Source organism: Teleopsis dalmanni, chromosome 1 (genome assembly GCF_002237135.1).
Source record: "Teleopsis dalmanni isolate 2A chromosome 1, ASM223713v2, whole genome shotgun sequence".
In the NCBI taxonomy this organism is placed as follows: domain Eukaryota; kingdom Metazoa; phylum Arthropoda; class Insecta; order Diptera; family Diopsidae; genus Teleopsis; species Teleopsis dalmanni.
In genome coordinates this window covers 166224868-166243430 of record NC_051846.1, presented here as the reverse complement: position 1 = coordinate 166243430, position 18563 = coordinate 166224868, and the positions used below count along the sequence as shown (strand labels likewise).

General features: G+C 27.6%; 1 protein-coding gene across 1 annotated transcript; it reads left to right on the top strand.

The window, feature by feature from the left end:
• The first annotated feature begins 1707 nt into the window (after positions 1 to 1707).
• Positions 1708 to 2306, top strand: LOC119669710. The gene is made up of 2 exons (XM_038079717.1): positions 1708 to 1805; positions 1867 to 2306. Exons 1-2 carry the CDS (start codon positions 1751 to 1753, stop codon positions 2124 to 2126), a joined length of 315 nt encoding a protein of 104 aa, XP_037935645.1. The 5' UTR covers positions 1708 to 1750; the 3' UTR covers positions 2127 to 2306.
• Positions 2307 to 18563: the final 16257 nt, after the last annotated feature.

Sequence of the window (18563 nt, the reverse complement as noted above, 5' to 3'; positions counted from 1 at the left end):
CGTTATCAAATCCCAAAATGGTTGCAGGTTCCTAGTGGAGGTATGCAGATCTGAGGTCAATTATTGCTTAGTCTGATGAAGTGATAAACAAAAATCCCATCAAGGCTTAAAGAGGTGTTTTAAAAATACCTCGAGTTAAGAAGGATTAAAAGTGCTCAAGTGCACTGGCTCAAATAGCTCCAACATAAAATTAAATCTTTAAAATTAAAGTATTTTTTTTATATGCTTTCCTTATGTTTTTAAATAATTATCGTGTGCAGTTTTAGTTGCTATTTGACCAACTTCATTAATTATACAATCCTATAACTTTGACTCTTTTTTTGCACAACATTAACTTATTTAGTTCGTTAAATGTGATATTGATATTATATATAATAATATATATATGGAGTATATAAATATATATATAAAATATGTAAATAAATATATGGAGCGAATTTTAATATATGGTCTACGCCAGTTTTGTTGACGTAAATCCATTTTTACTATTTTTTTATTTATATGCAGTCAGAATATTATAAGAAGTTTTACCAGTATATTTCAATATGTACTTTTAATATATAATATAAAAAATTAGTTTTTTGTTCTAGTGCTTGAAAATAAGCACATCAAATTTCAGTCCAGTACACATGAATATCTAGCTATACAAATAAGTTAAAACTATATTTGAATTAAATCTATTGCATGAGGATAATTTTTATTGCAATTTTAATAGATAAGTATCAAAACCATTCATTTTATCGCCTACTTTATTCCATCAAAACAGTATTCAGTTTTTTTGCAATTTTAGTGGATAAATACCAAAAACATTAATTTTATCACCCAGTTTATTCTGTCAACCAAATATGAATTTAATTTACCTAAAGAATCTTATTTGAACCAAATTTTTCGCAAGATGATAAATTTTTTGCAATTTTATATATGCCAATTTTACATAGTTTTGCATATATATATTAGATATATGCTAAAAACTATAATAATAACATCTCGTTTATTCGATCAACTAAAACTGAAATCTTTCCCAATCTAAATAAATGATTTTGATATTATAATTAATAAAGCAAATATTCAGAAATTCTTCCATGAATTTGATTTATTTTTTTATAAGATTCAATTGGTATCATGGCATTTCTTTTAATATTTTTTCCAATATTCTTAAGCAAAATTATTTCTAATGGCGTTAACAATGGCATTATTTGCTATCTAAAATATTTTAAATATCACTAAACTCTATTTATTAATAAATATTCGAAAGTAAAACAAAAGGTTTTAATTAAAATCTCATTGAACTATTCTTAATCTTTACATAAGTAAATTGATTCTCTATATAAAGTTCAAAGTCGGAAATATATTCTTAGATTCTAACATTATATGTTAAGCTTTAGTAAAGCTTTAAGCTTATAAAACAAGTTTGTATTCTAAATATCAAAATAGAAAATATCTTAAAAAATGTAATTCAATTGATGTAATATAGATACTAACATCTAACAATTAGCTGTAATTCTCTTTACTCTTTTTTAAGTTATTTAAACTGGTTTATCAAATGTTTTGAATTCATGTTTATAAACTCGATATATTGCAATTTTAATGTGACTGATTATTAAGAATACGATTTAATGACTAAAAATTTAATTATTATCATATATATAAATTTCATCTCATATATATAAAGAAATGTGAAAAGTTATTTTAATAGTTGTTTGCTTTTATACTAATAACTACTATAAAGAAAATAGATTACGGAAAAAAAATGAAGTATCTTATTACATTTTGTTTGCTATTGACTGTAACCGGCATTTATATTGGTAAGATCAATTCTTAGATCTATCAAATCCATTATTTTATCATATTTTTTTTTTATTCTAGCTAGTGCTGATCATATTCTAAGGCTCAATAAAGGTGCTCTACTTAGTTCTACACCTGAACCAACTGCTATGAAATCGACTACAGAAAGTAAAAATACTGAGTTCGATAAAATCACGGAGAAAACTGATGATATCACTGAAAAAAGTAGCAATGTAGTCAATGACAATATAACGAAACAGACAGAAGAAGATAAAATTACTACTACCACTACTACTACTACGGAAAATGCTCCTTTCATTTCGTGGAGTATTAATTTCTGATTAATTTATAATTATTACTTATATATCCACTAATTAAAATGCAAATAATTTTGCATTTTTATTTTTAGTGAAATTTAGTAATTAAATACTAATAATTACCTTATATTCAGAAGTGAATGTGAATTTGTTGTTCACACTTAATTTAAGATTTTAGAATAATAAAAATAAGAATAAATGAATGTTTTTAATATTAGAATTAGTATTAATAAAAGGTACAGAAAGGAATATTATAATATGTAAATAAAACTATTAATAAAATCGATCATTATGCCCTATTTGCTTTCAAACAAAGGTACACATATTTAAAGTGAATGAAATAAAATATTTTCTAAAAAGTTTTGCTAATATCTAGTAAAATATAGATATTGCCAGACACAAAGAATGGCTATCCTCAAATCTTGCTAACGTAATTAAATCATGTATTATAAATAAACTAAAATTCCAATAAAATATTCGAAACGGTTATGAAATTGAACAGAAATCAAAATAAACTATTAAGTTATTAATTTTATTTATTTTATCAATTACTTCCCTGTAAAAAATTTCAATGTTTTTTTTCTTAATTTTTGCTAAATAAAATTTAATTAATAATAATAAATTTACATCTCAGCGAAGTTGGTATTTGCCTTTAATTCATTTGATCTTAATATTTCACTAACGTATACCTTTAAAATAATGAAAAAAGCAGTAGCAGTAGCACTAACTTATTTTTTTTTAATGTAGTCGATATATAATTTTTACATGTAGTCATATGCCATGTTTATATAGCAGCACTGATTCGAACCGATTTAGTAGACCTGCACGTATAAACGCAGTCTTGAACCGTATCTAATGTTTTCAGCGTGTCAAAAAAAAGGCCATCAATGTGCGTATTCTACTTTTTAGACCCCATATAAGCGTTTGCATTTTAAGTATAGTACACTAAAACGACTGTATTCGATATGGTATTTTATTTTGTGTAAATATCGTAATAAAGGTATTTATACGAGGGCTGCTATATATATTTCTCCTAAGACTTCAGGCAAAAAAATTGTGGTGTACAACTCAGAAGTGACTGTCCTTCGTTGCTCAATCGGAACAGTCGCCACATGACCAGTTTTGCGGAACAAACAGGCGACCATTTGCTTCGAAGTGCTTCTTCCATGAATAACTTTCGTTGAATTTGTTTCGGGCTCATACGCATAGATCCATGATTCGTCACCTGTGACGATATTATAAACGTCTTTTTAAGCAATACGAACGTATTTTTTCAACATTTCTTTGCGATCGTCAAATTGTGCGGGATTCAACGAGAACAAACCTTTTTTACGGCCAGGTGTTCATGCAATATCGAATGTGTGCTAGTGGGAGAAATGCCCAAGGATGCCTCTACCTCACGGTATGTCACATGACGATCTTGCATTATCAGTTCACGCACGGCATTAAAGATCTCTGGCACAACGGCCAGAGAAAAATATATCTTTCTTATTTTGTTTTCAATATTATCATTATCGTTATTATCATTATAACAATAACCAACAACAACTTCATATAATAATCATCGAAGATATCATTATTATCATTGTCACTAAAATAATCATATTAAATTACCTCATCATTGTTATTATTATCATATTTATTATTAATCTAATCATTACTGTTAGCTTCATCATCACTTAAGTACTATTCTAGCATTATCTTTTAGTTTTAACAATATCTGAATGTAATTAATAGGGCCATCTCTTTCAAATTAAAATAATAGTTATTATTCTTTCTAACATTATGCTAACATGTAAAAGGCTTTCAAACTCCTGTTTTTTATGATCTTTATGATCTGATATTGCCATTAGAGAATAGCTGATCCTTTATCTTAATTAGCTTTTATATCAAAAAGTGGTGCTTTGAAGTTATGTTATTGCAGCGTTGGATATCTTTCATACAAGATTTGACATGGAATTTTAATAAACGCAGTTTTTTTGAACAATTTTCTCTACTACACAATATGTCAAAATACCTTAGTTTACGAGTTATCGGTCTTTAAAGTTGGAAATTTAGATATGAAAGTCACCTACAACCAGTTATTCTTTCTCGTCATTTGGTGTGTGTTTTGATCCTAAATTAAGTTTTTAATTCACGGTCTCTAAAGTTGGAAATTTAGATATGAAAGTCACCTACAACCAGTTATTCTTTCTCGTCATTTGGTGTGTGTTTTGATCCTAAATTAAGTTTTTAATTCACGGTACTCTATTATGAAGGTGATTACTTAGGTAATTCACTCTAAGTAAGACTTAATTTTAAATATTGACTAAACTGCATTGATTTTCTTAATGATATCAAGCATTGCTGAATGCTGAATATGCTGAAATTATATGTGCTACTGGCGTCAACAGAATTGAAATCAAACATTGATTTACAATCTTAAATATTAATATCTGAGGAAGTAAGCTTTATAAACATAAAACGGTGTAGAAAAATTTATTGAATTAGGTGTGTATTTGAAATTGATTTCGAGTATTATTTAATATCGAAGAAAGTTTTAATTTTGAAGGAATAACCGAACTATTGATAACAATATATAAAAAAAGATATTATATTTAGTATGCTAGTAAATATTTTCATTCTATATTAATATCAATGAGCCTATGTTGCATAAAGATAATAAAAGGTTCGTTTTCTTTCTTCTTATGGTATAAAATGTACTCAAATATTATTATATGAAGTAAGATTAAAAAGCTAAGGTTGACTTTAACTCTATAATACTTTTTATATAATCATTATATGTTAGTTTTGGTGATGTCAATACCTAGTATTCTCTTCACTGTTTGGCTGTGATACTAGTCATTATCGCTGAAATAGGTTCTTGTTGTTTACAATTTGAATTAGTCAAATGTTACTATCAGTTCTCTTTTTATTTCAAGCTCCCTCTCATATAAACCTCTCACTTTTCTATTATTTTTAATATGATTTATTTTATTAATAAGCTAAATGAGCTTATCTTATTGTGGCTCTTTTATTTTTTTTATTTTTTTTGATATTGATTATCTACTCTCATTTTTAGTTTATACTATATGTGTTGTCCAGATGCTACAAGATACTTGTACAACTCCTATTAAGAAATACTTTTAAATTTAAAAATTCTTCAATTAGGTTAAAGTTAGTTGAAACTACAATATTTTATCTTGAATTAAGCTTTCATAGATTGGCACTTAAATATATTTGAAATTCAATTATTTCCTATCATTTTCTCCATGCGACGTTAAAAACATTAGCATTGATTTTAGTCTATTGAATGCGATAAACATAATACCTAATTTATTAATTGACTATGTAATTGATAATTGATAGTAGAATAACACAACTTTTTTATCTGATTCAGTATAACATTTGCTTTTTTGGTTATAAAAAATGTTATAATCAAATACTACAGAGAATTTTTAATATTTTTATAAATAATGTTACCGACCTCAATTGTTTATATGTATTTATTTTTTAATATGGCTTTAACTTGTTTTTTTATTTATTTTTAATTTTTCTGTTTTACTACCAATAAAAAATTGTACATGAAATATTATTTACCTAAAACAATTTTAACACAAGAAATAATTAGTTATAATTAATTTACCCAGATTAATTTGATGATATTAAAATGCTTGCATGCATATAATGATGTTGAATTTATTTTAATTATTTAATATAAATCAAATTTGCAATATTAATATCTTGACAGTTCAGTGTTAATAATGATGAAATCCACATTTATTTTTGTGTTGGTGGTTTTCACCTTAAGCTTTTGTGATGTTTGCAATGGTAAAATTTATTCTAAAAATTTCAACTTCAGTAACAAAACATTTCCTTGAATTCTGTTCATTTTTTCTTTTCTTGTAGGTTATTCCATAGAGGATACCTCTTCTACAGTATCCATATATGCTGAAAATTTTTCCGCTGAGAAAAATGGGTACTACGCTTCTTCTACAGCATCCAAATATCCTGACTACAACATATGCTTTCTGGCAATATTTTTTTCTGTTTTACTTTTTGTTTAAATACTATGTAAATAATATAAAACTAAATATCGAGGTTTTGAAGATACCTCGAGTTAAGAAAGAGTAAAAGTGCTTAAATGCACTGGCTCAAAAAAAACTTCAACATAATAATAAATATCGGGCACAGTTTAATTATACAAAATGTGCGCATATTAATAAATATATATTAAGTGTGTTACTTACCTACTTATTTGGTTATAACAACCCGTTACCGGGTATCGGTCTGATGCACCATGTCTGTCTCAGACACCTCTGCTGTGTGAGCACTTTCTATATTTTCGTATATCAAGTCTGGTTACTGCTTCCTTAATTTGATCACTCCACCGGAGATACGGTCTACTTTTACGTCTTATTCCTCCAACTACTGTTTCAAATACTTTATTCGCTGAGTCATCTTCATTCATTCTTACGACATGACCAAGCCAGAGGGGCCGTTGAATGTTAATTCGCTGCATTATAACAATGTCGTGATACAGTTCGTACAGCTCGTGGTTCATTCAGATGCGGTAGTCATCACCAACTCATAGAGGACCAAAGATCGTAATAAGAATTTTTTTTTTCATCATTTATCATCATTCTTCGCCATATAGAAGCATATGAAGAATAAGCGACCTGTGGAGTGTAAGTTTTGTTTGTCGAAAGAGAGCGCAGCATTCCAATTGCCTACTAAGCCCTTAGTAGCATCTATTAGTGGTGGCGTTTTTTCGGCAAAAATCATTATTGTTTGTTACGGCGGTGCTAAGGTAGGTAAGTAGATCGCCAGCCACTAACACGACGGCCGATTGACGCATATTTCTACCAGAAGCCGACAAAAACTTCGTTTTGACCTCATGCACCTCTAAGCTTATTCTTGCAGATTCTATTCCAATAGCAGCATAGGCAGCTAGCTCATTTTGTTACGCCCAATGATGTCAATGTCGTTGGCGTAAGCAGGTAGCTGAACACATTTGTAAAATATTGTACCATTACTATGAATATGCATATATATACATTATATATATATATATATAGGATGCTTGGACTCTAAATACTTCGTATAACAAATTACAAAACTCACAAAGCTATTCATAAAGTTGGTGTTTATAATATTTATTCTGGTGATAATAAATTTACTATCAGTTTCTTTGAATTACGTTGGGTTTTCTAGAAAACCATATAATCACTTCAGTTGTATAAAATGTTGTAATATATTTACAGGAATTTTTTTACACATTTCGAAACTAATACCTCTAAAAAATTCCTTAAAGCATATTTAAGTTTCGGACAGTATGAATTATTGGGTATAGTGAAGTACCCAGTAATTTGTAATTTAATTAACTAATTCAGTAAATTAATTAATTAAATTTATTTAATTATAATTTAATCAACCGAAAAGTGACAATACAACATATTCTAGTTCTTTATAGATATAAATTGTTTTGTTAGTTTTCTAAAAACATGCATATATCGTTTTTTTTAATTCATTAATTTAATTCCAATTAATAAAATATAACAATTTAAATCTAATTACAATTCATTAGAACATGTTAGCTTTTATGCCTTTTTATTTAAAGAAGTTAATGAATTAAAATGCATTGGTTTTTTTTGCAATTAAAATAGTGAATAAATATTTATGAATAAGTTTCTAGAAGACAATTATTTACAATACAAAATTGAGGAAAAAAACCACTTTCCTAGAATGAAACTGTGAACATTTGTATTCTATCTAGATTCTATCTAGACTGCAACGAAAACCAAGTATAAAACAATATAAGTTCAACAGATTTTTATTTCATTTGTTAGTTGAATTCGAAAACTGAACTACACCTTACTGAGCACAAAATGAAATATCTTATTACTTTCTGCCTTGTTTTGACTGTTGCTGCATTATGTCTGGGTAAGTTATTTTTTATATCTTTATATAATATTTATTAAATATTTATACTTTATCTCGTACAGCAAATGCGCAACCATTAGATGCTGGTACGTCTGGCAGTATTCAATCGCCCGGTAGTAACACCAATGATGAAAACAAGACGCAGGGTAGAATTGAAATCAGTGAAGATTCAAAATCCAATGGTAATGAGAAAAAGGTAGATGATAACGATGATGAACCAAAAAGTGGTGAAGTCATAAGCGTTAATAACAAAGCTAGAAGTGTCTTTAGTGAATAAACTAAGAGACTTTAAATCAGGATAGATATTTTAATAAAAGTTAAAAGTATTTGTAGTATTATAGCGTAATATAACTTCAGCATTTATTTAATAATTTTATTTCCCTTATTATCATTTTTGAATAATATATATGGGAATGTAAGTATGTAATTGTGATATCTGTTTAACTTAATAAAAATTTTTTCTTTGTTAACATTGTGTTTTTATTAAATAGTACTAATATAAAAATGTTATTATTAATATTTTCATGTTATAAAAATATTATTATGTTAATATCAATATTATAATCAATATATTCTGGGTAACTATTATATAAATTTCTTACAAATAAAATGTTTTAAATATATTTTAACAAAAATAATGTAAAAATGCATTTTGTATTATTTAAAGTTTAATTAGATTACTGTACTTCCCATTATTGAAAAGACTATTTAACCAGAAGAGTTAGCTTAAAATTTTGATAATATGTGAAAGACATGCTAAAATATTACTGTCTATCAAGAAGTCACTACATCCAATCTCCTCATTCGATCTTTAAAATTATGCTTAGAATCGCTAATGAGATCCTATCACATGTCTTTCTTATGACTACAATTCGACAACATATTTTTAAAAAATAAAACTTAAGATCAATGTAATATTTGAACAATATATTTATTAATAATTTTATTGATTGCTTGTAGTTAAAGTAACTGCTATTAGATTCCATATTTCAAAAAATTTAAATATTATGCCAATAAAAAAATTAATTAATATTTTATCTGCATATATAATAAATAATAAATAGTAATACATCTCTTAATAAGTTTCCAGGGAATGTTTTGAATGACTATTTTAAAATTGCTTTCTTAAATTTTTGGTAAGCATATCCATTTTTAAAGACCGAGGTGACAATCTACGGCTAAATGAAAATCGGATATAAAGTACAAACTCTAACATATGTTAATTGTGTAACTTACATAAAGTTGAAGATTTTCAACAATTTATGTGAAGATCTCCACTACTAAAAGAATTTCGATGTAGACACTTTGGAACCTATATGATTGATGAAAAAATGTCTTTTAATGAAGTTCAATAATATTTAATAATAATACTTAATTATTTTTCTTACATTTTTGTTTTTTTGATTTATTATTTAATGTACTATATACATCAACTTCTGGCAGACGGCCTAGAGCCATGTCGTACTACAAACTAAAGTATATTCAGCATTCTCTTTAGACGTTAATTCAGTTCTTTGCTATTGCTTTTGAATTTCTACAAATCTTTGATTATGGGTTTAATCAGCAATATTGTCATTGCAACAGAGATTCGCATATAATATCTCGAATATCAAACCTCTGACTTCTTTTGTTGGAATTATGTTTAAAGATTCATTTTTAAAATTCTTTAGAATGTATTTAACGCAAATGTAGGAATGAATCTGATGACATTTTATCTATTTCTGTGAATTTATTCCACTCATCCACACAAGAAATTTAATATGGTCTATTCGTATGCTTCTTTATGAGTAGGTAAATGATCGACTCAGTAACATGTGTATAACATTTTATCCAAAATTAATTATTCTCTTATGTTTGTAGATATAATATTAGTAATAATAGTATATACTTGAACGTTCCTAATTGATACCAATCATATCAAACATGGACTATTAAAAGAACAACGTGATTTCATTTTTATACATACCACAGAATGATTAGGAAGAAAGTAATTGTAATTTTGATAATTATTACTTGCATTATTATTTTCTATACTCTTTTAAACCACAATATAAGAATATTTAAAAAAAATTTGATTATTATTGTATAAAAATATATTTATTTATAATATTTAATATAATATTAAAATGTATTAAACAAATTCGATTCTATCATTTAATGTAACATAATTTTGAACACCATATAGCAATGGTAAAGAATACTTGTTTACATAAATTTTATAATTGAAATCAGGAACTAAAATATTAAGCCGAAAAAATTAATATTTTTCGGAATTAATAATTTTTTAGGCGTTGGAAATTTTTTTTCAATGCTATAGATTCTATAAAAATTGACATATTTTGTTTGGTATTGTTTGGGATATCGGACTTAGTAGTTAAATTAGTAGACTTCCAATATCCAATGCCTATATCAAATATATATATTAGTATTTGCAATATCGGTTAGGCCTTTAATTTCTGTAATGCAAATCTTTGAATTTGCTTACGAGTATTTAAATGTTCATTCTTTTTTCTGACGGTAGCTTCTTCAATTCTAATAGCCAATTTCATGTGAGTTGGCATCAAAAAAAAAAGGGAAACGACCATGTCATTATAACGTAATAGTAACATATATTATAAAATATGGCAAAATAACAGATATAACAGTATCACATACCAATATATTTTTAATTCTATACATCATACTTCTATGATTAGGTTGTATATGATATGAAGTGAATTGCATGTATTTTTATAAAAGTTCCATAGACAAATCAGTCTCCACGATTTATTTCTAGGAACGAATTTGAAGCATTTTTTTAATTGTTGCTGATTATATATTATACTTAACCCTTTTGAAAGCAGATTTTTTCAGTAAAACTATCATAATATAATAATAAAATAAATCAAAAAATAAATAAAAACACAAAATTTAATAGTATATTATTATTTATTATTCGCTGAATTGCAATTAAATTTGTATTGAATCAAAATGCGAACTTCTTATTCCATAAACACAGATAAAGATGTTAATAATCAGCACAGTTTTTTTTTAAATAATCTAAATAGTATAAAATTATTCAAAAACATTTTCAATTATTATGTAAAAACCCTTGACACCACTAATTGATAAGAAAAATGAACAATATTAGATACATAAATATCAGAAATTAAGTAAGCATTGGATTTCCCAAAGTGTCACTTAATTAATTTAAAATGCGACTTTTAGATTAACAGAGCAAGTGATAGACATTTAGGGATGCATATACAATTATAGCCCCCTTATCATAATATGTCGTTTAATCGATTTATTTTTAAATTTATTATTAAAATTAGGATGAGTTTTTAAAACTAATTGCAAAAAACTAGTGGAATAAATATATTTCATATGGAATATTTTTAGTTAAGTATGTTATTTATACTCATTTGATACTCATCTGATACTCATTTGTTTAAAAACTACACAAACTAATTTATCATTAAAATAGTAAATTAAAATATTATTATTCAAATTGTAAAAATCAGCAGCGGATGTTATTTATCTTTAAATATAAATATTGAAATAATAATATTAAAATTAAAATGATTCATATGAGCATTAAAAAAAGTGCAATGTAGAACGCACATCTTTACCAGAAGTATACAACCTTTTCTTTAGTTGTTGAGGTTCTTAGCTTATTGTTTAAAATATATTCAAATAAAGTTACACAGAAAAAGAAATTGGAATATGCTATACAAGTCTGTGATAGATAGAATTTAGTATAGATGATATTTTTACATATTTTTGTAATAATTTTTTCTTATAAACAAATATTATTATTATTAATATTATTAAAGAGTTATAAAAGCTTAAAAACACACAAAAGAAATAAATTATTTTTAAGTACATAATGTAAATACTTTCTTTGTTATTATTGACTGAAAAATAATAATGGAGAATATTTTTTGAAAGTTTATATTTATGGTGTTTTGCTTCTATCTTAGTAGAATGTTATAATCTTGCCAATCCTAGGTATATGCATAAAAAGTGTTCCACTATTTTAGTTTCCTCTTTCTCTCTGCAGCTCCCTGATCCTCACCTAATTCTTGACATGGGCTCCTACCGGTCTACTAGAACTGACACAAAATTTCCTACTTCGGTCTTAGCTCTTTCAAGTAAATTTATAGTTCTCAATAAATTGAAATTTGGTCGTGTGAGTTTCGACTTTTTGCATTCAATCGAGCACCTTTAATGGGATCAGTACTTTTTCTTTTGCAGAGATTGCTTTCAACCCTTGTCTAAATTAAATACATTTTTATGATAGAAATTTATACTTAAAGATATGTTAAAAATCTAAATATGATTCCAAGTAAAACCATTATCAATATTCTTCAACAATTTATGTCTAACGTTTGGCAGGTGATACCAACTAACATACTGATGCCAATCGACAAAACATTTTACAGTGTCGCTATCAGAAATCTAAAAATTTACTTGGGGTAAACTGAATTTCTATATACCAAAAACGCCATTTTCATCATGTTAGAAGGATTTCTTTGAACGTATTTTTAAACTTTAATTATATGTATTTTAAAGTGATAATTAGTCCTATAGCCAAGAGTAAGAAAAACTGGTTTGGGTTGAAAAGGGATTTGAGCGAAAGAATATCATTATCTATAGCATCCGTGACAAAGTAATCGTAATCGTCTTTCTCGTTTTATATCTGCATCTTATGAAAGATATCCTGAAAGTAGCCTGTATGAGATATAAATATAAACACATAATTTATATATGTTATATCGAAATATATTATACAGACATTTTCATATTAAATAATATTATTTAATACTTCTTTCATGAATGTATTATTTTGTTGCAAATGAACTACAGCAATTATTTTTATGTGTATAAGACTATCTTAATATAATTAAAATTATAAATTTTTGTTATTTTCATTTTACCTAAGCAACTTCGTTATTTTTTAATGAAAAATTTATATTTAAATATTTTTAAAAATAAATTATATTTTTGGTTGCCCATTTCTGACGTAATGATTCAGTTCAGACAGATTGTGTGCTAATTGTTACACTCTAGCCGTCAACTATATAAAGAAAAACTGCCAGTGTTTAGATATCATTTTGTAGCTGTTTATAAAAGCTGCGAAGTGTCTGAATCGCACATAATTCAAAAATGAAATATTTACTCACATTTTGCTTCGTACTAAGTATCGCCAGCATTTGTCTAGGTGAGGCTAATATACAAAATATTTTAAAAATATATCAAAATTCAACATTATTTTATTTTTATCACATTAGGCAGCGATGGAGCTCCTGGAGCACCAGGTGCACCTGGTGGTAAAGGAGGTGGCGGAGGCGGAGGCGGCGATGGTGGTGGTGGTAATGGTGGCGGCGGTGGTAATGGCGGTGGTGGTGGTAATGGCGGTGGTGGTGGTAATGGTGGCGGCGGTGGTAATGGCGGTGGTGGTGGAGGTAATGGTGGTGGCGGTGGTGGTCCTGGTGGTCCTGGTGGTAGAGGAGGAAGCGGTAGTGGAGGAGCTCCTGGTGGTAAAGGGGGAAGTGGAAGCGGAGGAGCTCCTGGTGGAAAAAGTGGTGCACCAGGTGCTCCTGGAGCGCCATCTGGTTCACCAGGTAATCCTGGAGCTCCTGGCCGTTGATAATAGTTAACACAATCAGTCTGTTATGTTATTTGAAAAAATAAAAAAAATTGTTATGGTAAACATTGTGTCATAATTTAAACAGCTAAAATATTTTTCATACCAAAATGTAAAGATTCGAGGATCAAATGGGATTGAAAAACTTGGATGAATTGTGACTTAAGTTAGTAAAGAGTTTTATTTTAATATTTTATAAACTTTTATGAAAATTACTAACTATCAAATTGGGTTTTGTTGACTTGAATGATAGTTAGACCTTTTGTTATGTTTTTGAAGTGCTGAGGTCTTTAAAAAAACAATTGACGAATATTCTATACTAAAAAATTTAATTAAAGTCTGTTTAAATTTTTTAAAATATTTATAGCATATAACAGAATAAAATCTATTTTTGGAGTTCTTTCAGTTTACTATTCTAAATATATTTTTGCAATCATTTTTTTTAAGGTATACAGAAATCAAAATAATCCATTAATGTCAGTATGGTAATAAGTTTTTGTTTTAAAGGGCATCAAAAATTCAACAATTATATTCCTTTAGTGCACTTTATTTTTATATATATGTTCTTGTTGTGGACATGGTTTACACATTTATTAATAGATCGACAAAATTCGGACTATGATTGATTTTATAATCAAATATTTTATTTCTTAAAATAAAAGATTTTTATTGATTTATTATACGCAATTGTATAAACTGTATTCTTATGTCCAAACGATTGCATATAATTTATAATATATTTATATACTGTTATAAATAAAAAAAGTATCAAAATTTCTTTACCATCCCTTCGGAAACGATCGCATTGTGATACCCTCCAAGTTACCTGAGTTAGAAGAGTTACACTGGCTTGTTTTGTTTGCAAATACTGTCTTTGTTAAATCATTTGATATTACGGATAAAGGTTACGAGATCGATAAGTCTATTTTTGTTTTATTTGTCAGGCTAATGAGGAAAACGTCTCTAAAACATAGACTTTGTCTGTAATCCCGAACAAAGCAATACAATGACATTAATAGATTTTACCTCTAACTTATCATAACAACATCTGCATAATTCACTTGTCGAGTTATGAGTTGATACATCGATGTTATGGCACAGTGCGCCCATACTACTTCAGTAAGTTCATGAACTGCTAGTTTGCTAAAGTCCGAAACCCTTTTCGTTTCATTACAGTCTTATAGTTTGGAAGATTATATAACGCTAAGTACCAGTATATGTCTGAAATCAGTTCATATCAATGTAAATTTTAAGAATATCTTAATATATATATGCTATACTAATCAAATACACATAACTAAAACATTAATAGTTAATGATTTATAAAAGAAAAGTTTCACTAAAATCTGCGGTTTCTTATTTGTTCTATTTTAATAATAATATATATTTTAGATGCATTTGCTTATACAAAAGCATCATATATGTATTATTATATACGATTCGAATTCGTATTTACCTTGAGTCATATTTAGTATTATTGGTATGCATAATATATACCAATAATTACAATTTTTGTTGTAATAAATTGTGCACATAAATTATACAATTTATGAGCACATAATAAAAATTACAATAAGTATTGAAAAGTATTTTCCGCATTAATTTAAATTTGTATTAAAAAAACTAATTAAAAATTAAATTAGTTAAACAAAAAATAAGTTATATTACACACTAAATAAATTAAAAATAATTACAAAGACCAAAATATATATCAATTTTTTACGATGTGAGAAAAGAATACAAATGAACAGAGTATTGGCTCCCAGTGAAACAAGGCACTGCGACCATAACAGATCTAGTAAGTGAACAGAAGACTGACATTTTGGCTTTTATTCACCCTTCGAATGAAGGTCAAAATATCATCTGTTTACGAACTCTCAATATCAGATATGAATAATAGCTCCGACTAAGAATATATCTAGAGAGGTACACTTCCAAGCGGAGTCAGCCTTTTATCCCCTCAGACAGGCCCCTTTTGTTAAGTTGTTAGCGCATGTTACATTCTCACATTCTTAATACATATATATTTTTTATCACAGCATAAAATATATAAATTAAATTTATCAGATATATACAATTTAAAAGTCTGTTCATTTAATAGATGTTGTGAAATGGTGCTAATATCAAAAACTAAGGTATAAAAATATTACTTAGTGAGATGACAGTTATACTTCCATAAATATGGTTTTATTGTATATGTTAATGCTTAATATATTATTCATTACATGACTTTATTCATTAATATATATTATCATAAAATAATATATGTTTGTGTTCCTGCATCTCAATAAAGCACGCTATTATTAAGCCAATTATTTGGGCTGTTTAATGTTTTTATAAAAATATTAGATATTTGAAAATTTAATATTCTTCCCTGTCCAAGCTTGTTTCTATCAATTTAGCGTTGTTTTTAAACGCCAATAAAATTTAGTTTAATAATTTATTTAGTTTAATAATTTACTTTAATAATCCATTAATTTTTGTGTAGATACTTAAAGTTTACATTTTTTATTTACTAAATATTTGAAATGTTGTGGAAAGGTAAAGATTACTCATTGTGGAAGACAACCCGTCCTCTCAAGCGCCCATTCCTTTATGTGGCACCAATCCAAAATGGAGTAGAAGAATGGATCAGAAAAAATGTTGAGAAAGCAGAAATGTTTGCCCAACATCTTGCTGCAGTATTCCCACCGCATGACATTCCATCTGATGTTAATATTACACCTTTATACCAACCATCGTCAACTATCAAATCCATAACACCTACAGAAATAGCACAAGAAATTGATAATAACCTCAATCCAAAAAAAGCACCGGGAATAGATGAAATATCACAGGGCTTATTTAAAGAGTTATCACGTTAATCAATTATCATGATGACATATTTATTCAATGCCTGTCTTCGGTTAAGATACGTACTGAAATGTTTAAAAATAGCAAAAATTATCATGATAAAAAAACCAGATAAGCCACCAGAACAAGTTAACTCATATCGACCGATATCACTGTTACCAACAATTTCAAAACTATTCGAGAAGCTATTACTTCGACGCCTCAAGTCTATGATCAATAACGTGACTTTCAATTTGGATTTAGGAATAAGCACTTGACTATTGATCAATTTCATCGAGTAATTAAGACAATTGAAAAAGCATTTGAAGAAAAGAAATACTGTCCTGCAGTGTTTATTGACGTATCCCAAGTATTTGGTCGTGTATGGCACCAAGGACTTATATATAAGATGGGCAAAATACAGCCGACTAATTATTGCAAACTTCTTGAGTCATACTTATCAGAAAGAATATTCAGGGTAACATATGAAGAAGAACATTCGAACATATATTCATCGAAACGTTCGCCAATGATACTGTAGTAATAGCATATGGAAACACACAACAAGAAGCCACAAATAAACTACAGACAGCGCTCAACAATAGCCATCATTAGACCGCTGAGTGGAAGATTAAACTTAATCAATCAATGCTGAAGCTGTTTTGAGCTAGTGCACTTAAGCACTTCTATTCTTTTTTAACTCGAGGTATTTTCAAAATCCCTCTTTACACCTTGATTAGATTATTGTTTATCACTTAATCAGACTAAGCAATAATTGACCTCAGGTCTGCATACCTCCCCTAGGAAGCTGCAACCATTTTAAGATTTGATAACGCGGTGTTGGTTAGTCTGTCAGTTGTCGCAAATAATTTCAGCGCTCTATTCTTTATGTATTTTTGGATGGGATCAATCTTGATGTCCCTGAGGATGTCATTCGTCCTAATGTGCCATGGAATTTTAAAAAGTCTTCTCAGGATCTGGGTTTGTGCAATTTTTAGCTCTGAATAGTAGTGTTTGAAGCTTTGCTAAACGCTACACAACAATATATATATATATATAATATATAGATATATATACATATAATTATATATATATATATATGTATATATTCATGTCTATATATATATATTTAATAGACTGATTATTCATGTAGTTACAGGCTGCATATAATTTAATGGAACAATGTTTCTTTTCTTCTGTTATTGTTTTCTTTATTATATAAATTTGAAAACTCACATTCATCACTTAAGTGTCAGATCATGTTTTTACTGAATATAACAAAATGGCGGCTTACGGATGGCTCTAATATAACACCAAAAAGTATCTAAAACCAAAAAAGAGCTCAATAACTTAGTGATTTTACTCGCCACTACCATCTAATACGTGTTCCAATTTCACGGGACGCTATCTTATAGGAATCTTCTAGATCTTTTTAACGTATGTATATTGTCATAGCTAAGGCCTAGAGAATGTAAAATTAAGTATTATTCACCTACTGCGCCACTAATCAACGCTCATGGTTAACATATGTCCAGTATAGAATCTCCTTTCACCACTATTGGTTAGATAAGGTTAAACCAACAGTCTTGTGCGCCAAAGTTCACAAAAGCACAAATAACACACTTTTGTGGTAAAAAGACTACTTTACCAAGTATTGCACGTTTCATTAAAAAGGTCAGAGTAGATCTTAGTAAAGTGCTAAGACAATACAATATCAATCAATAATATTGCCATCAGTTATTTCTTTCTTCCCAACTACACGACTTTTTTCAACAAATGGCCAATAACCCGATTTAAATTTTAAAATTGAATTATCGTAGGATTTTTTTGTACAATGTAAAAAATAATGGTTGAAAATGTTTCACGAATCGCTTATCATTCATTTCTGCAACCAATCGACTATAATCCCAATATTTACTATAAAAAAATTTAGTCTCAACGACGACGTATTCATTAGTTATTTTAAAAATTACTTCACACTGAATACAAAGGACAGTACAAAAATTTCTCTTCAACTGAAAGGTCTGTAACATACAATCAGGAGCTGATATGTCGATATATAATCTATATTTAATTTT